At 38.0% G+C, this 21,706-nt stretch overlaps 1 protein-coding gene across 1 annotated transcript in view; it reads right to left on the reverse strand.

The window, feature by feature from the left end:
- LOC123020511 (zinc finger homeobox protein 4) overlaps window positions 1-9,438 on the reverse strand; it is a 113,717-nt gene extending 104,279 nt beyond the window's left edge. Inside the window, exon 1 of the mRNA XM_044424332.1 lies at window positions 9,400-9,438. Coding sequence (XP_044280267.1) covers window positions 9,400-9,438 — 39 coding nt within the window. The remainder of the gene's footprint in view (window positions 1-9,399) is intronic.
- Window positions 9,439-21,706: the final 12,268 nt, after the last annotated feature.

The following is a 21,706-nucleotide window of genomic DNA, read 5'->3' on the forward strand; positions in this document are numbered from 1 at the left end:
CTATTTTTTTTTAATGGAAAAGCTTCACAACTTCCAAACATATTCTGTTACAGTAGTTGCTTTAAAAAAGCCCTCCCATTATATTAAGGCAGAGAAAATATATTCCAAAGGCACATCAAAATATAGTCTAAAAATAAGAATAATAATGTACCCAAGGACAAAAATATGTGTATAGTAAACCTGTAAGGTACCTATTATCAGGTAGCAGGCAGTCCTCATTATATAGCAATGCATTCCATTTTAGGAATCATTATCTGAAACTGTGATTTCTCAATGAGAAATATTCTGATTTCCACCATTGTCTTTTTAAAAGTTACATAAATTTACTGACACAGGCTTTCTGGTTACTGAAAAGAAATGAGCCATACAGCATTTTTGTAAACACCTTTAATCTACTCGTTGCAGAGTTTGCTGCAACGTATTATCGAAAGTTATTTTTTGTATGCATGAGCCCCATCAAAACAAAGCCCTGTAACATAATTGTAAACCAAGGAATCATCACCCATGAAAAACAAATACATTGGAATCCAAGGGGTTTTTTTTAACACGTACTGTAAATGTCAAATATCTGTGACTTAATGATTCTATCTTGTTCCCAGGTGTATTACAGATTTATAGGCCTAAATTCAATGTACCGTTAACATCAGAAATTGCTGGACTAGCAGAGCTCTGCTGCCTTTTCCTATCGTGCATGTGGTTGTGCAAACCCTAGAAGAACACTTCATAATCCTAAGAATTACCAGCAGTTATAGAAGTGGAACTTTAGTTAGACTGTCCCTTTACAGACAATCTGGAACTTGGTTTCTGTTAGTGTAGCATCATTGCAACAGATTAGACACAACTCAATGTATTTATACCCTATGCCAGAGGAACCCAGAATCTAAGCTCACATGCCATATAATTACTATGGAATATATGATAAAACAAAGTAGAAAATGTCCATCTACTGAATGTCTATCTTACTAAGGCATGCTATTTGAGCATCCACAGAAGCAACAAATCTACTCTAGGAGGGTTGTGAGACAATATTTTTGACATATAGCATAAAAAGTACTATTTTCTATACAGAAAGATAAAACTATCTTTCTTCTTTTTATATACATTATTGGGCCATTTATATTACTTTATATACCACTGATATTATTTGTAGTATTCAGTCAACAATTAAATCTATCATCCCACAGGATGTTCCATTGCCAAAGCAAACAGGACATTTCTGTTCATATACCTGTTGAAAAACGCACAGGCTTACTCAAACTGAATAGATGTCGCATTAATTAGAAGGAAAAAGTATAATCTGAATAGATTCCCCCTTTAACAAAAAACTACTGTCCAAAGCAGCATACTGTTTCTCTTAACCTGGATGTGTGAAGAACAGCAGGTCTCTACTATTCTGCCTGTCCTTCAACTGTGAGTTTTCATTTGAACTATTTTTTCCATCTTCACTAATATTGCGTCTCTTAAAGCTTTCTGCCAATGCTCTATCCCTAAGTAAGCCAAGCATATCAAGTTTGCCTCTACTCACAGGCTAATGAACAATGCACAAAAACAAAAGAAACAGCAGGGCTCCTATTATCTGATCTTCCATAAAACACAAAAAATGCCTTTTCTGGTACAGAGGAAATGCCAGGAAGCCTGCAGGTGTGAGCCAGTTAAAAGAAAAGGCTTTGGCTAAATAGATTCTTTGACTGTCAGGGATTAGAGTCATGGCACCAGTGGTAGCACACATCTTTTCCTTTAATTTACAAAATTTTCTCACGAGTTTGCAAGAGTTCACCCCATCAGGGGCTTTTTAAGGCCACTGAAACGTCTTAAGTTTTAATTAAGTTAGAGTTGTCAGAAGAAAGCTTTTTGGCACAGAGTCAGGGTCATTAATTACTGCTATCTTTGTTTCTTTTTGGGGAAAAAAAATCCACTGACTTGTTGTATTCCTTAAAGCCTGCATTTTCTTTCTACCCTGGAGTCTTTATTCACTTCCAAGCAAGACTTGATTAAGCAATGTATCAATTACTTCCCTCAATCTTATGGGTAATCATCAGTTTAGAATCTTCAGTACGGATGTGGGGGTCAGTATTAATAATGATTTCATTTAGCATAATCATAGATGATCTTTGAATTCTAGCTCTATGGTTCACAACTTCACTATATCACCTTTTCCTGTAGCTGTATAGTTAACCATTTGTATCCATTGGCAGGATTATTTGCAATAAATGTTTTATTTCCAAAGCAGCTTGTCAGTTTCCTATGGCTATCATTTTACACTTAAAGTAATATGCTCTTTGAACACAAACTGCGTGCACAATGAATGAACAATAATTGAAAGCAGAGGATTTACTCAAATAAATTTAGAAGTTGTTATCATGTCCTAGCAGTTTGATCTTATAAACATCAAATTTCCTCTGAAAGATGGATTCATTTGCACATCCAAAATATGCATTTGTAGTATCATCAACAGATATGAAACCAATTGTCCACTAGTCTTCATACAATAAATATAAAATAGAAATACACAAAGTTTTCAGTTACTCAGGACTTTCTACAGAGAATAATAGAAAGTTAACTAATAGGTTTATCAATGGAAAACAGGGATTTACTCATAGAAGGTACTAAGTATTATAAATACATGGTAGGTGTATATACTGTATGCTTCTTCTTGAGGGCTGTTATGTGCCTGCAGATCATTAAGAGGCCATATTTGATGTATAGATCACTAATTTTTACTTCTTTCATTTTAAGTCTTGCCAATTGAACTGAAAGATAAGTGAAGTAATTAACACTCAAAAACACATTTAAAAATCTGGTATTTATTGCTTTTAAAGGGATGAGTTCTTTCCATTTCATACATCAGAAAAAGTAGATATTTTTGCCAAAATGTATATTTATTTCATAGTTTATGAATTTTTATTTGATTAATACATATTTTAAGGCAATTCATTGAGGAAAAATAAACAATGATTAAATATTAATTCACCTCCACTAGAGTGAAATTCTGTATTGTAAATATATTTTATCAAGTATGACAGCTTGGAAAATATGTTAGCATAGATGCTACATGTGCATCCCTTTCTATTAACTGAAAATTAGCTCTATTCCTGTTGTGCCTAATGGGCACCCAACATAACACCTTAGATGTCTAGGTTATATACAGAGCCTTACAGAAATATTCAATTCCTTTCACTTTTCCACATTTTGTTGTAGTACAATCTGGAATTGAAATAGATTTAATTGGCATCGTTACTACTTGAATACAAAAAATACGTAAAACTAGAAAGCTGTTGTGGCTCAAAAGTCAACAGAAACTGGCATTTGTTTACCTTCTGAGCCAATATTAGGTAGATGGCAAACCTTTGGTATGAATTATAGCACTGAGACTTCTTGGGTAAATTGCTATCAGCTTGGCACATCTGGATCTGCAATGCTTGGCCATTCTTCTTGGAAACACCCCCTCCCAACTTTGTCAGATTGGATGGGGACTACTGGTAAACAGCAACATTCAAGTCTTGCCACATATTTTCAGTCAGATTGAGATCTAGGCTTTGACCACATCATAAAATATTCAAGTACTTATTTTTAAAACATTCCAATGTTACTTTGGCTGTATATTTAGGGTCATATTGTCCCTCCAGAAGGCAAACCTAAATCCAAGTCCCAAGTTCCTTGCAGACTGAAACAGGTTTTCCTCTAGAACTGACCTGTATTTGGATCCATTCATGTGATCTGTTTCCCAGGACTTGCCAAAGAAAGGAATCCCCACAACATGATGCTGTCACCACCATGCTTGACTGTGACAATGGTGAGCTTGATACTTTGTGGAGCATCCAGGTGATAGCTGTCCCATCTTAGGTCAAGGTCTCTCCAGCTCCTTTAGGGTTACTATTGTCTTCCTGGTTAGTCTCTGATAAGTGTGTTTGTCACCTGGTCACTGAGTTTTGGTGGTCAGCCTTTTCTAGACATATGTGTGTTTGAGCCATATGCTTTCATTTTTTCATAATGAATTTAATGGTGCTCCAGGTGATCTCGATAGTTTGAGATTATATATGTGCACGCACACACATGTGCACATATATTCAATATTTGTTGGTGCTTCTGCACAATGAATCCTCAGGTTTGTTTTCATAGCTTCTTTCATGATGCTGCTCTTTTATATATGCTCTTCAACAAACCCCAGGGGTTTCCAGAAACCAGAATCTTTAATTTGTGATCATGTGGCACTGGAACTGCATGCAAGTGGACTCCAACTACATACAGCATTTTACTTCTGGAGGCACTGGATTGTACCAGAGCTTATTTAGACATGTCAAAGGCAGCGAATGCTTCTGCAAGCAGCAAGTGCATTTTGTTTTTGTTTACTTAACATTTATGCCAGAATAAAAATATTTTGCTTTTCCCTGCATCAAGCTTTTTATGGTAACAATGTGAATTCAGTTCAGTCCAGTTCTTGCTTATAACACAGCAAAATGTGGAAATGTAAACAGGGGAATGAATACTTCTGCAAAGCACTGTAGAGGAGGTCTTCTAAAGATCAATACAGTATATAGTCAGGTTGATGTGATGGCAGTTGCTCCTTCAGGTAACTAGGTCCCAAGCCATGGTTTCAAATACTCTAAAGTATGATCAAGATGGATCGGAAGCCAATGAGATGTGTTCCCAAGAATCAGGCCAGTAAGTTGCCTAAAAGTTGAATGTTGAACTAATTGCAATTTACACGTAACACAGCATTTATCACACCACAGATATAGCTGGTCACACCTTCTCTTCAGATGTTAAGCTATTACATGGCATGGTGCAAAGAGGCCTATGGAATGCCTCTGAGCACACTGGACTGTCATAACTGAAACATTCCACAAGCCAAGTTGGTTCTCTGGGAATACAGCTTGAACGAAGTGCAGATTCTGTGCCATCTAGATTAAGTTGAATATGAACTATCTTAACCTTGCTTAGCAAACGTGTCACATAGTAGGCTTCAAAAGCTCCCTTCATTTTATTCTGTGGGCAAGGTTGTAATATGCTTGAAATCACTCAGAAAAACTCTGCGAGACATTATCATTGCAATAGGATTCTTAACAATGAATTTATATTTAAGGGTGTTTGCATTCACTAAGAGTCTCTGACAACCTGATTTCTGACTATCTCTTTCAGCTTCATTGCTCATGGCTCCCTGAAAGACCAAGAGGCTGAAGTGGGTTCTGCATTGTGAAAGAGGATGCTTAAGAACAATGCCATCTAGTACCTAAAAAATCCTGGTAACACATGGAGAATGTAGGATTTCAAGCAGGAGTGCAAGTCATGCCAACAGTGAATTCTCTAAGGACTTTTATGAATCTTATTCAGTCCAAATCCCTGCAGAGAAGACTAGTCATGCAAGTCTAAACTGCAGCAGGGTTCTGTGCGGTATGCTGCAGAGTTGGTTTTTTTTTTTTTTTGCATTAATTAATTTTAATGAATTGAAATCTATTTATTTATTTGATTTATACTCTGCCTTCCTACCAAAAAACTGGCACACAAGGCACCTTACAGGTGCAATTAAAATTGATTGAAACAAGAAATTATGTATTAAAATACAATAAAACATAACAATTATAAAATAATAGTTATAATACCCTTAACCCAACAATTGTAGTAACATCCTAAAGGCATTCTTGACTAAAGCAGTTTTTTTTCCGGAAAAAGGAAGTAAGTAGAAAGGGAGCAAACGTAATCTTCCATGGGAGGGACCTCCACAGCCTCAGAGCAAGTCATCAAAGAGATTCTCTTCTCTGGCTATCTGTAAACATGTCCCTGAAGGTGATGGTCTTAAAAGAAAAACTGAACAGGCTCATATGGGAGTAGATAGCATTTCAGATAGATAGGTCTTAAGCTAAATAGGCCTGTACAGGTCATAACCACTATTTTGAATTTTGCCTGAAAACAAACCAGTAGCAGTAAAGATTCTGTGACACAGGAGTCACATGCTCTGTGTAACTAATCTCAGTCAATAGTCTAGGTGCCTGGAGCTGAAGTTTCTGAACAGTTTCCAAAGACCCATGTAGAGCATTTTACAGTGTTCTAAATGGGCTGTACCTATTTGTGACTGTGGCCAGATCAGACTTCTCTAGGAAGTGGCAAATTTGGTGCACTACATCTGACCACTGTCAAGACTTAGGCATCCACATTTAGGGCTTAGTACAGGAGTACACCCAAAATGTGCTTGTGCCTGTGGGAAGGGGATATCCACATCCAGTGCAAGTTGAATCTCTATTCCCTGATCTGCCATTCAACCGACCAAAAGCACCCGTAAGATCCAATTTGTTGTTTGCCCTGATTCAGTCCATTGCTAACATCAGGCATTGTCTTAGAACTAAAATAGCTTCCTTTAGATGGAAAAGGTTTATAGAATGGAGTGCCATCAACATACCTGTGACACCAAATCTCCTAGTACTGGATAATATGTCCCAGTGGTTACATGTTTATGTTAATCAGCATGGAGAGACTTCACAGGACAATTGTTATAGCATTGAACAGGAATCTTCCAGCAAAGCCTTCTGAGACCATTCTAGAAAAAGGGCCAGGGGTACCATATAAGAGTGTCCCTCTCCACCAACAGATGCCTCAGAAGGATACCAAAACTGACAGTATCAAAAGCTATTGGAAGGTCCAGCAGAACTAACAGGTGGGGCTAGGATGTTTGAGGAATCCATTTTGGAGGTGGGAATCCATCTGATTCCCTAGCTTGTTTACTACCACTCCCTTTAGACCAGACAGAACCATGCCTTGCCAGAAAGAGATGTACACCACTATCCTTACCTACAGAACAAGTCCCTCTTAAAAGCAAGGAAGGATCCTGCACACAAGAACTAGGTCTTACTTTTCCAAAAATCTAATTCACATTCTCAGACTGTACAAATTGAACAGTATCCACTGTAACTAAACAAGTAGAAATCAAAGTTTCATTCACCAGAACTATCAGTTATGGCATCCAATTTGCCATGAACACAATTGATCTTATCTGAAAAATGTCACATAAATTAGTCACAGTAGGTCTCAAATTGGTTATAGTAGGCTATCAGGTACATTCTTCTTCTTCTTGTGACCCAGATCACAACAGACATCTGGCCACCTGAAAGAGATCTTCTGCATAACTTTGAGCAGATGCAATGATTCTAGAGCAGTACATTTTCTTTATCACTACCAATGCCACAATGGAGGCTTTCAAAGAAGATCTAGTTCATGTTTGATAGACTTGTTCTGAGTTTTCCAATGTTGCTCTAGTTAATATTTCACATGTTATATTACCTGAAATGCGCTAGAAAACAAGGAGCTCATATGGCTCCATTCTGTGCGAGAAGACACTCAGGAACAATCATGTCAATCACTTTGGCTATTTCTCCTTTCCATAGACCATACCAGATTTGATACCAGATTTGATAAATACCAAATCAAATTTGATAAATAAATATCAGATTTGATAAAATGGCCCTGCTGAAGTGACAGGAAGATCCCCCAAAACAATCAGAAAGCCATTTGAATCCATCAGTCCTCAGAGACAGGCCATCTTAATTAGCCTCTACTTCTCTAGAGGCTTCACGTCCCTGACTCCCAGCAAGTCTAAACTCTTCCAGGTAGCACTCTGTCTGTGACAAAAGAACTACAGAAAGTTCTTTTACTCAAATCGCCACTATACATGGACACCTCACACACACACTCACAATCCAGGGTGTGCCTTGTTGAATGAGCAGGGTCAGATACTAGCTGCAACAGACACATGGCTGCCACGGAGACCATGAATTCCGGAGTAATCCCAACAATGTGGCCTCAACATGTATGTAAAAGACCTCAACATAAACACCAACCCTGAAATTATCTCAGCTAATTTATGAAAGAAAATTGTTGAGTGGTGGCACAGGCATTATACCAATAGAATTCCTATTGTGCTAAAATCACCCACCTTCAAAGATACAAACTCAGACTGTAAGAATAAGGGACAGAACGGCTGGAGAAGGGGAAGGAATCACAACAGACCACTGTGATTCTGTCTCTTTTTCTACTGTAAGACAAAGAACCCAGGTAGACAAGGTTGGGAGAGATTCACATTCCCAGTCCCATCCACCTTGGTTCTGTGATAAAGGTCTGTAGGCCAGGAAGGAACTCTTACCATTTCACTTTGTTTCCCAGCCACTACTGTACTATATCTCTTCCCCACAATTTGACTCACTAAGTAGCAGTGGAAGCCATTATATGACTAGCCACACTCTCAACAAAAGCCATTTTGTGATGGTGGCCAGAGCACTTCTCAAATCTCCAAATGTGCTCAGAAGTCCAAAAAAGCCAGGAACCCTTGGGTTACAAAGAATACATAATTACCTTGTTACAACAACTTCACTGTCTACATGTCTGTTTCCAGACAAAATGCAAAATGCTGGTTAGAACCTACAAAACCCCATGCAGCCTGAGAACAAGCTACTTGAAATACTGTCCTCTGGGACGTAATCATAGGGAGGAGTCCTTAGTGGCAATGTGAAAGAGGATCTTTTTGGTGGCTGTTCCCTGACTGTGGAACTCCTCACAGAGAGTGGCTTGCTTTGCTTCCATTCTGCTGTGGCTGGCAAATACTTTTTGTTTAAGTGTCCCTTTACTACATATGAGGGTCTGGTGGGCTGGATGCTGTTTTTAGTCTGTTAGTGTTGTTTTTAATTGTGTTTCAATGTATTTTCAATTATTCTTTTGTTCAGGTTTTATTGTGGTTTTAACACATCTCAAGTGCCATGTTTTCTTGGTAAAAAGATGGGGTACAAATCAAAGACAGATGGATGAAGAAAGGCTGCTAAAGGCAGTCCCTGAGTTCTGAATGAATTCTGTTTCTGAGAAAAAGGAAATATGTCTTTAAGTCAAATTTGTACACAGTCATTTCACATATAGTTGGCCCTCCACATTTATGGGGGTTAGGGAAGCAAGACCCCAATGAAACTGGATAAAAAATCCCCCCCCCCCCCAATACCCCAGAGCCTCCTCTTTGCAGCAAGGAAATGCAGGAGAAATTTCCCTCTCCAAATCGGCAGGGTAGAAAGACATGCTTTGGAGGCCTCCTTCTCTACCTTTTTACCTCCTTCCTTTCTATGGAGGCCTTCCTTCTCTCTCCTTCCACTTCTCTCTTTATGGTGATGATGATTTCCTGTAGAAGGCCTTTAATTTGTAAGCCGCCCCGAGGCTTCGGCGAATGGGGCGGCATAAAAATGTTTTAATAAAATAAAATAAAATAGTTTGAATTTTTAAATTAATAGGCTTTATGGCAGTGCATTTGTAAATACAGATTGTTCATAACTTGGATGTTCATGACCCGGGGACTATATATGATCTGACTTGCATACAAAATTTGACTTAAAGATTAATTCCTGTTTTTTGTAACCCAGGGACTGCCTGTACCTGTGCATAATCTTCAAGGAATGCCATTCTGTTTACCATTCTCTATACCATAACAATAGTCTAACACAAGTTATAAACATTTTGCAGTGGTATCTGAAAATAACGAACTGCTACAGTGAACTATTTTCTCAGTTTCCTAAATAATGCTTCAAGGTTTGTATTTCAGGAATCATGCACCACTACAGCCTGCTGGATTGTGAAATACCAGTTCAGAAGAGAGAGTACACAATTGACTTTGTATCATTGTTGAGCAACATCTGAGTCATTTCAGCAGGGTTTAGTTAGGTGCCCTAGAAAAGCCTCTTCAAAACTAAGGGAGAATAAAATTGCCCAAAATGGATTTCTAACATTTCAGGCCTGCCTGCCCTACTACCTTTGATTATACTTTTTTCTATTAATAAATCTTATTTTAATGTACTTACTGTTTAGAAATTCTGTTCAGCAGTACAGAAAATGAGATATTAAGTGTATAACCAGTATTACTCTGAGAAAGAATAATATATATCATTCTACAAACACTTTGTTCTTTAAAAATGAACAATTACTTAATAACAAACTCCTTCCAAATTCCTAGAAAACTGCAAATGGCCTTGGCGAAACTATGTATTCTGTAGATTTGTTTTCAATAAAAATATTAGTAATTTGTCTTTCCTGGAAACCTGAACTTCTGAATTTTTTTCTAATTTATGGGCCTGACCATGCCATTTTGAGCTGTTCAACACTTCAAGTGGCTGTCCTGGGACAGCAAGGTTAGTGTGACTACTATTAATCAGTTTCATTCTTCCTAATTTATCTCATTCAGTTATGATACGTCACATAAAATGGCAGAAGTAGGCTAAAATGATTATTAACTTGACAGCATCAGGGGAAACCATAACAAGATGTGGAAATTTTGGAACCCTTATCCCTTAACACACACATTATATGATGATCCTATTTAAAGCAGTGTACAACTATTTCTCAAATTTAAAAATTCCTACAAACACACATCTGCCAGGGTAGATCCATTGAAATCAGTGAGACATTAGGTCAGACTAACTGAAGTTCCATTGATTTTAATTGGTCTACTGTAAATATAACTAAGACTGGATAAAACACACAGAAATTTAGTGAATATTAATATACAGAGATTTTAAAATCTTGGACAGTAACACACACACACACAGAGAGAGAAGAACACTGTTTCTAGAGTTTCATCTTCATATTCCACATAAAGTCCACTTGATGGTAACTTACACTGTGTTCAGACTTCCTATCAAGTCATGGTTGGTGTTTGCGGACTCCACTATACATCAGAAAGAAACTAGAAGCTTCAAAAAGTTCTAGTTTTGAAGTAACCTTTAACTATGTTTAGTGAAAATATGAACCAACTGCATAACCTATGGTTTGAAGATGGCTTGATTCCACTAATCATAAATAGGTTAATCAGTCTCTCTAGGTTTGCCTAAGACCGTAAATTGCATTTAATCTGAAAAGCAAATGAAAGCTTTAAACTCCTGCTTGTACCTGCACCCGAGGAAAAATGTGTGATCCTGGGAGATGCTTTACATGTAGAATCTTTCAGATTTAAATGGTGTTTCCAATTAACAGGATCAAAAGACATGCCTAAAACCCACTGTCAGAACAGAAAATACTGGACTAGATGGACAAAACAGTCTAACCTGAAAAAAGGTTGCTTCTTATCATTCTGTCTGGCACTGTATGTGATTAAATACTGTTAATTTTGATCACCTCTGTCTCCCAAACCCCTGGTAATACTTTTGTGAACATTTTTAAAGGTTTAAAGGATGCTGTGTGCAGTACTGTTTTCAACTATTGACCATCACAACGTTTTGTGACAGCAAATTGAATAAATAAATTCTGTATTGTGTGAAGGGTGATTTTTATCTACATTGTCCATAGCATTGTCCATCCGTAGTCTAAACTGAAAAGTCCTGAACACTTTAGCCTTTTCTCATAGTATTCCAATCCCTAATTACTCTGCTTGCCCTTTGCTAGACCTCCAGCTTTCTAAGATGGTTTGTGGCCTCATCCACTCATTGAAGCAAACTTAAATGCTCAAATGTAAACTTATACATCTTACTGTATTTTTAGAGGAGAATTACAGAAAGAGCTGTTTTTGTATTGCTATACGCCATGGAGTGTAATCATAGAGGTTTCATACTACAACAAGTCTAGTCAAAAGGGATTTTTAAAGGTAGAAGGTTAGCAAGAGCAACATATTTCCCCTACTATTTGGTCCCAAAAAGTTATACAAATTTGCCCTCAAAGTAATCACCAATACATAAACTGGTGCAAATTTCACATCTGTTTACCTCCCAGCTATTAAATTTGCATAGATTGTTGTGAAGCCTTGTTTAAACCTGTCAGGGAAAGACTGCAACTGCAGCAATAAATGTTCTGAAAAGAAACCATGAAAGGGGGCAGGGAACTCAGTATTTCCCATTTCTGTAGTAGCTGGAGATTTGGGGAAATGCTGAAGAAGTAGAGGATACTGAGAACTGTCAGTTCAACACTGAGAGGATTGCCTTACCAAGGCAAAAGTATTTTCCCCTTTCTTTTTCTGCTTTTTAATTATCTGCTTTTTTTTCTTTTTCACTTTTCAATTGACAGCTAGACTGTGTGCACAAATTACCCTATATGTAGTCTGGCCCTATCAATTTGTTCTTAGTGTGCCTTGCTGCTTCCTTTTGACATCTAGAACACACGGAGAAATTGAGCAGGCATGCCAATACCTGATAGTAACCATAAGAATGCATTATGATCCTAATTAACTATTTCTTGAGGGACCAAAAAATAAACGCTGAAGAGCAAGTGATAGTCCTCCCAAAGTGCTGTTTCAGCATGTGTAGAAGGGCAATCACTGGCACGTTTGTAGAAGTGCACAATAGGGGTTTTTGCCACTCTCACCAAGATGCTCGATAGTCATTCATGACAAACCACAATTAAGTAACTTTGTTGTGTTTAGATAACAACAATTCATTTGGGCAAGAACAACCATATAACAAGCTACAAATCTGCAGAAATCATTCCCTGATCAAATGACACAATAACACATCATGTATAGTTTACCTATGGTAAGCTGTGTTGTGTAAACTAGGTGATTGTTTCAGAAACTTCTCAGATCCAACAACTTAAACTTTCAGGGAATATTACCATGTTCTGTTTGCTTTAAAAGAAAAAAAAACATACCAATGAAAGTAGCTGTGTCAGTTCTCACATTTATCTATATCCTAATATAGGACAATTTATTCCTGTCTGTGTTCTGTATCTTGGATAGTTCAAGAAGAAATGCTGGGTATATTGCCAAACATAAATTGGATTATGAGAAGCTGTGGATGATTCTGAAAGAAATGGGTGTACCTCAGCACGTGACTGATTTGATTACCTGTAGTATGGACAAAAAGCTACTGTTAGGACCGAATACGGAAAAGCAGAATGGTTTCCTATAGGCAAAGGTATCAGACAAGGGTGCATTTCATCTTCCTCTCTGTTCCATCTGTATGGATCAGGATCAGGGGAAGGAGGATTAAAGACTGGCAGAAGATATATCAATAATTTTAAGATAACCATATGATAGCATATTACAGGCTGAAAGTAGCCATACATTGAAATGATTTATTAGAAAATGAACAAAAAAGTGCAAAGCCAGAGCAGCAGCTGAATATTAAGAAAACAAAAATCATGGCTACAGAACTCGCACAACTTTAAGTAAACAATGAAGAAACTGTAACTGTGAAAGATTTTGCATATGTTGGCTCAAGCATCAATTCAAAGGGAGCACGTGGCCAAGAAATTTGAAGAAGATTGAGAGTTGGAAGGGCAGGAACTAGAGAAAGTCATCAACTGTAAGAATGTTTCACTGAAGACCAACAGATCATCTACACTACTGCATTCTCAATTATATGTATGTCTAGCTTTCAAAATTATATGTATGTCTAGCTAGTAAAGCAAACTGATGCATTTGAAACATAGTGCTGGAGGAGAGCTTTGCAAATACCCAGGTCTGACAGAAAGAAATAAATCCTAGATCAAATTGAGCCCAAACTTTCTCTGGAAGCAAAAATGACAAAACTGAAGCTGTTGTACATCTGGACCATCATGAGAAAGCAAGACTCACTGGAGAGGAAAATCACATTAGCGAAAGTCCTAAGCAGAAAAACAAGGAAAAGGGCAAATATGAGAGACAGCCAAAGAGCTGAGCAAGACTGTCAAGGACTGCCAATAGCAGGTCTATTTGAATGGAATTTATTCATAGGGTCACCATAAGTCAAAAACAACTTAATGTCCATAGTAATACCATAGTAATACCATCACCCACCAACAACACATTGCCTCACTGAATAGCTTTCCACATGGGCCATCTTTTCCCAGATTGTTGAGGATTTTACACAAATGTCCCTCACCATGACAATGAGAAATAGAGCATCTTGCCTTTTTTATTATGAATATATTTCTCAAACATTACATTTGTTATTTTAATTCTGTATCCTCCAAGGACAGGCAACCAGGTGCCCTTCAGATATTTCAAACGACTCTTATACTCCATGCCAATTACTCATTATTGTCTGAGGCTAATGGGATATGTAATCTAAAATATGTAAAACTAGGCAAAGACTATGTTGTTTCTTTGTTCTCTACAGGTTTATCATGCCATTGTTGTGAAAGAAATATTAGAAGCTAGAGAAGTAGTCAGATTCTGCAGTGGTTTTGCAGTTGCTTTTTAATGCCCGATACCAATTATTTCTTTTTAGAACATATTGTCATATGACTGGAATCTGGAAAGGGATGTATAATATGAGGTTTCATTAGCACCATACAAAATTACAAAGTCGAAAAAAACTGGCAAACTGTATATGATTCCTACTTTTGTTTTTAGTTTTAAATATTTTGATGGGTTCTACAGTACACTGAAAATATTTCAAAATTGCTTAAATATGTAACTTGGCTCATGTGGCATAATTATTATATTATTTTATTCTTTGGCCAGGGCGACTTATTTTATATTGTTAACTTATTTTATATTGTTAATTATATTATTTTAATTGATTTATGTTGTGAGCTGCCCCGAGGCTTCGGCAAATGGGGCGGCATAGAAATTTTCTAAATAAATAAATAAATAAATATTAATTCATACTAGCATACAATATGAGACAAAATACTATCCCTCCAGACCACAACAGAACTGTAAGAAATACCCAGGCTTCATGCTGGCACTGAAATTTCCAGGAACAGGAGAGCTGAAGAATATTATGGCTGCATGTACACATGGTGGCAAAATCACAGTTGCAGCCATGTAATGTAAGCCCACTCTAAAATGTGGATATTCATGATATTGTACAGAGACCTAGAGTTCATCAGTGGACATTTTCTACAGAAAATGAAAATGATCACAAACTGTTTCTTCCTCCTGTGAGTGCAAAATAAAGCTGAAAATAAGACTTTAACAGCTATTTTGGAAGCCATGGGTATTATATGCTCATAAATTCAAACTAGTCTGAGCACACCAAAATCAAAATTAATGTGTTGATCAATTGTGGTCCCTTGAGCTCTGCTTGTCCAAGAGATCTGACTAAAGCCACCTGGAATAAAGGAGTGTGCAAATCTTTGATAGTCAATTGCACTGGATTACTGTTTGGCAACCAACCAACTGATGGGCCTAGGGATAGATCATTTTATTTAATGGTTAATCACCAAGCTCCTAGCAGCATGGAAGCATAGATCACTAGTCAATTTCTGCCAAGAATCAGCATGAAAAGAAGTGGGGAAGGAATCACACCTGCAAGGCCATTTTAAAACAGTCTAATAGGTAAGTGATCATCTGTATAGACAATCTAGTAGCATTAATACAAAAACTGATTGACTTAAGGGTTGTTTTACCTTTGAGCATATTGCTTCTAGCTATGCTCTTAGTGTTAATTGCTGCTATGTGTCAGCTCTTGGCCTTTAAAGACTGAGTATCTCGATTTTCAGAAAACTTAAAGAAACAGACATACAACTCATGTTATTTTTATCACATATAATATCCCTCTCAGATGTGTCTCAGGAAAATTACATTAGTCACTGTGTACAGCTCACTAAGTTCAGAAATGCACTCTTTCAGTCTTGACGCATATTCTTTGACTCAAGGCCACTCAAGTATCTCCTGTTTTCTTATAGTGAAGCACAGTAGATGGGTGCTTTGTTTTGCAAGTGTACAGTCACAGTCAGTTTGATCCATTTCCTTTGTCAAATTGCAGATAACCCACAAGAGAGAAGAATTGCTGATCTCTCAGAATTGCTAGCAATTCCTTTGTTCCTTTCTCATTCATTCATTCATTCATTCATTCATTCATTCATTCATTCTTAACCTTCTCTATACCTTTTACCTTTGCATTGCTGAAGCTATTTGTATAGATCAGGCTTGGCCAAACTGAGGCTCGAGAGCCACATGTGCCTTTTTAGTTTATTTTGCCCCTTGTTACCTGCTGTCCCATGGGCTGCTGGCCACCCACTCCCACCACACATGGGCATCTGCTTGCGGCTCTCAAACATTTGATATTGAAGGTATATGGCTCTTCCACTGAGCAATTTTGACCACCCCTGGTATGGACATTACTGCCGGAGTGTGGAAAGAACATTACAAAAGTATACACTGACTTGAGAAAATGTATTTGTATTTCTCCATCACTCTGCTTAAAAAAAAAAAACAAAAACAACGCAAATGGCACATTTGTCAAGGAACTTGAGCCTTTCAACCATTTTATAATCTTTCTCTTTCTGCAAACTGGAAGCCTCCCACTCTTCCCCTCTGTATCCAAAGCACCTACAGCTGTTTTCTACCTCACTACAATTCCCAGTAATTCAACAATTTGAAAATGTGCCACTCAGAAGGGAAAGGTGAAAACTCAAAAGTTTTGAAGAAGTCTGATCTTAACATGTAGTCAGTTTCACAGTCCAATAACTAGCAAATTTTATGGCCAACAAGTTAGTTATCTAGGCCACCCTTCTTGCAAGGCAGAAAAAACCTCCTAATAAATGACAATAAAGCTGAACATAAGAAGGGATATGCTTGAAGTAAAAGGGAAAAAAAAGACTCTGGCAATAATGGTGGTGCATAAAAGACTCCTTTATCCCCCTTAGAAGTTTGAAAAGTCCTTCCTTCCTTCCTTCCTGTTACTATTGGGGTGCGGTGGACATACATTTATCATAGTCTACCAGTGAACTGCAAGCTATGCTACACGGATAACAATTCTTTCTGGTGTAGTAACACTGTGTACATCAGGGGTCTCAAACTCGCGGCCCATGGGCCAATTGCCGGGACGGGCGGGGCACGGGGGAGGGGCCCTGCGGCCTTCAAAGCGCCGGCGGCGCCCGGGCCGACCACGGGATGAGCGGCCCACCACCACCGCGGTGGTGGAATACTTGATGCGGCCCAGCCTCACCCAGACTCTACTTCCAGCGGCCCCCAGGTCAGTTGAGTTTGAGACTCCTGGTGTACATGATTCTGTACAAACTATTAAGATATGTCCCTCCAGAATCTCAATAATAATCTCACATGAATTACTGATATTATTATTATTACATTGCAATTTATATCCCACCTTTCTTCTTCTTAAAAAGAACCCACAACAGTTTGCAAATACTTCCCTAACCCCCACCCCCCACCATTTTATTGTAAAAGCAAAAACCCTTGGATGTAGGTTAGGCTAAGATTCTGTGACTGACCCAAAGGGACTGCAGCAAACAGATCAGTCTCAAAGCTCAAGCAATGTGGTAGCATTGGACCTACTTTGACTCAATTTCTGGCCCTTCTGCTTCCTTTTTCCCTTGTAACGGGTTTTTGCTGCCTCTGCTGACTCAACATTTTGAAGGAGAAATCCACTGGGTGACAATATGACTTTCCATTAACCACAGATTAAAAACTTTTTTCAGTTTCCTCATTCACTCTTGCTCTAAGCAATCATTCAATCTGATTTTCCAAACTAAATAGCTTATTTAGAATGCACATTAAAAATGGAACAGCTAGAGAAGAGAAGTTAGACAGACAGTGCAGAAGGAAAAGTATGTACCTTTGCCCAAATTTTGCCATATGTTTGGTAATAGATCAGGCTAAAGGAATCAAAAACTGTATGAATGGAAAGTCTTCTTAGGTTTCAAACAGCTACCATCTTGGGCTTAACTTTACCACTCAAATGAGAGTGGAAGGAGGCAGTTTGTCTAAGCATTTCCTAGGAGATATGGTGATATGAGTCCCAATGTGGTGTAGTGGTTAAGAGAGTGGGGCTTAGGTGATCTGCGTTCTAGTCCACACTCAGCCATGGAGCCAACTGGTTGCCCTTGGGTCCGTCACAGACTCTTAGCACAACTTACCTCACATAGTTGTTGATGTGAGGATAGTATTGAGAGCAGGAGGAAGAGAATTATCAATGCTACTTTGAGTTTTATGTAAGAAAAAAGCAGAATATAAATCTAATAAATAAATAACACATGGTACATAAATAATACAAAAAATGGTCTACGTATTGAGAGGTTGTCTCCTGCACTACAAAGTCAATGGATAAGTATCAAGTGAAGTTCCAGTTGTCTGTGTGTATACAAGCCCATGCACAAGTAAGCATGTGAGTGTTTTGGAGATTGTGTGTGCCAGTAAGAGACAATGGAGCCCAAAAACATCTAGCTGTGATTGAATGAATTCGCCTTTCTGGACTAAGTAAGCAATTTCCATTCCTAACATGTGACTCTAATGGGTAGGGCACAACTTGTGCCAGGCCAAAGTTAACAGGGCTCCTAAAGAGAACTCATCAACTGCTTGAACCTCTCTACAAATCTTGCAAAAACATCCTACATTTTTCCTTCCACTGCAGATCAATCAACACCATTCATAGCAATGCTGGCTATTAACCGTTGTCACCGAAAATTACATAGTACAGAGAAAGGACACACAGGCAGTTTTCTTGTGAGGTGGCTACAAAACAGTAGCATGTCTCTTCACATAGGACTGGAGATAAGTGCTGAAGGAACTTCAGTTTAGCTATCTCTGTACCACCTTGATGGCTTCCAGCAGTCTAATAGGGCTTAATAGGTTAGGTAAGCAGGGAAGCTTGCAGCCACCTAGGTAGCACATAAGAAATGGATTCAGATTTTAACAGCTCAATACTTTTGCCAGACTTCTGCATTGCCAGTTCAGCAATAGGCCAGTATAACCTCAGCAAAAAAAGACTCCTCTCTTCTGGGGTTTTCTATAACATAGTTTGTACAAACAATCTCACAGTCACCTATTTTCCAATGTACTAATAAGGGACTTCCATTACAGCTTTTAGAATCCCTTCTGGTCTTTACCATGCTCTCACAGACCTGCTGTCAGACCATAGCCTTCCCTCAGTTCTCCCTTCTTTTCCCATTGTCTCTCCCCCCCCCCCCCTTCTCCATCAAGAGGGGTAACTCCTTTTTCTAGATCAAAGACACAAATCACAGAAGGAACTGTTGGAAAATGCAGGCCTAGACTCAGCAGATCCTTTACATCCTATGTATTGCTCCAGATGTTTAATCTTTCCCTTACTTATGACTTGTACGTTCTGGGCTATGTATATATTTCCAAAGTTGTCACACCCATGCACAACAGGGAGACATCATGATCAGAAGTGTAACCACTAATAGAAATAATTGGCAAAATCTCAGATTTTAATTGGTTGGGACTACTGGGCACATGTGTCCAGCCTGTCCACCATCCGCAAAATATGGCTACTTCCCTCAAACTATCAGAAACAAGAATGGTCAGAGGGAATGACATGCTGATTGATTATTGTGGGGAAGCTCTCCTAGTGCACTTTTTAGGATCTCTTGTTAGAATCCATGATCATACTGACTGGAATGTGCTTGAATAGAAGAATTACCCAAGTGAATGGTTCATGAAGTACTGTAGACTGTAATGACCACTATGTGTAACTAGCCCTGTCTAGTGGATGCCATGGTTAAAAAGAGAATAGACCCTGTGAACCTGAAATCTGCTCATCTGTGCTTAGGGGTCCCCAAGACAGCTTGACTAATGCCTCAGGAAAAAGGAAAATTAACCTGTTACCATCTAGTCATCAATTCTAAAATTCCTTTTAGCCAGGAAGAGGAACAGGAAATATTCATAATAAACTTTATTCATTGAGCAGGTCAATGTTGACTGGCTTGGTTTCATCTTTTCCTATTATCAAACTTTTGTTACTACATTTTCTGAGTTTGGCTAACAGTGGCATAAAGCCAACATATACTGTGATAAGAAACAACACTTTTCAGGATCACTTCTTCATTCTGTTCATTTGACATCTGTTAATATTCATGAGAATAATTACTTGGTACACAAGAAGAAATTCCACTGTTTTTATTAAGACCAAACATTCCCTGGCGTGATTCTTAATTTATATATAAAAGAGATAAGACAAAGGTTAGAGCATCTTATCTAAGTGCAAATGTGGAAATTCTCCGTAGACTGTAAAAGTCCCCAGGGAAAGGCTTTCTGATACCACAAGTATTCAAGACACTGATCTTGGTTAATCACTAACAGGTTAACATCTCTGAAAATAATACATCTAACAAGAGAGGAATGTACAGTCTGGTTCTCATAAAATTTCAGACCTGGGACAAAACATTGGGATCTGGTAGGACTACTACTTTAAAAATATTAATTAATAACACATTATCAGTCTAATAAAAATATGGTCTGCCATTATCTGCTTTCCAGACAAACACTGAGACTTCAAAGTTTTATAAATGGCCTTTAACCATTATTAAAATTATACATTAATTCTAAACTAAGGTGCCTGAAAAAGAAATTTCCAAATTAAATATACTTGCTTTATTTGCAGATGTTATATTATATAAAACAATAAGCAAAGTTCTCAAATTAGTAAACTGACATTAAGGTTTTGAAGACTGGGCTGCTTTTAAAAAATAAATTGAGTTGTGTTGTTTCAACAATCCACTGTTTTAGGCTGCAATCCCATTTATGTCTACTCAGAAAAAAGAGTGAATTCAAAATGACTCCCTTCCAGGTAAGTGTGAATAGGACAGCAGGCTTTAGCACTTGATCCAATATTTTATTATAGCAGAAGTTTTACCATTAATTTTAGTGTGTTTTAAATCACAGAGAACTGTATGTTCACATAACACCTGAGATATAACCTTTTTGAATCAGTCATTGGTTATGAATATTTAGTGACTACTAAATGATCAGATCATTATACTATAAATGATCTATCCATCTTCAGTAACTATGAAAATAAGACCTTTTTTGAGACACCTAAAGTCTCAGACACATCCATTTTAAGAAAATAAAGTTTATGGTCTAGTGAAAACAATCATTCTTTTTTGATAATTAGGCCAGAAAACAGCCACCCACAACTGGGTATAATGTAGCATGCAAGTATTACTCCTTTCCAACTGGAATGGGCTACTGGATCTTGAGGCTTGCAAGCTATAGGCTATGATATAGACTGGGGCAAACAGAATGGTGCTCATGGGACAATTTTTTGGCCAAAAAGCATTTTCCCTTACCAGTGGCTGAGTTTACTTCAAAGGAAACTGCTGCAATCTTAATTCTCGTAGCTGCTGCACCTTCATTTGCTTGAATGCTTCTAGGCCACGAGTGGAACATATAGATATTTTTAGCAAAAGAAAATGGCAGGTGGCTGCAGGCCAGTGCTTTCCTCTGCACATTTCCAGTCATCAAGAAAAAGTGGTAAGCCTGCTGGAGGACAATGGAAGCCAGAAGTGATCAAGTGGGAAACAGGAGAGACAGAGCAGCAGGAGACTAGAAGGAGCTGTGAGAAACATCTGGGAGAAAGCTAGCAAGTTGGGGGGTGCTTTGTGCTTGTGTCTGAATGGAGAAGAAAGAGAGACAGGGGGAAAAAAAGTTTTGCAAGAGTTTTAGGGAATCCTGAAAAACAGTGAATAAGGTTTTTGTGTGAAGAAAAGGATGAACTTTTAGGTATATATATACTTGTGCATAGAGTTATCCATGTGAGCATGAGAAATACATGAGATGTTGTGTATGTGTATTTGTATGCATATGCATACACAATGGCAGGGAGTGAGAGCAAGAGCATGCCAATCTATGGGCTGTGGAGTGTTAGAAAGAAAGAGACAGGCAGGAATTATTTGTCTGGAAGAAGAAGTGAGGAAAGAAAAGTGCTCTGCCTATATTAAATAAGTTCCTGTGCATGTGTGAAGACTAAGAAGTTGGGCTCAGTTTCCCCTTCTGCCTTGTACTCAGTCTTTTGGGGCACAATTCTATGTTGTCTTCCTTGATCTATATAAGTCTCTAAACACAGAGGACTAT

Source organism: Varanus komodoensis, unplaced genomic scaffold (genome assembly GCF_004798865.1).
Source record: "Varanus komodoensis strain SLA01 unplaced genomic scaffold, ASM479886v1 scaffold14_1, whole genome shotgun sequence".
Taxonomy (NCBI): domain Eukaryota; kingdom Metazoa; phylum Chordata; class Lepidosauria; order Squamata; family Varanidae; genus Varanus; species Varanus komodoensis.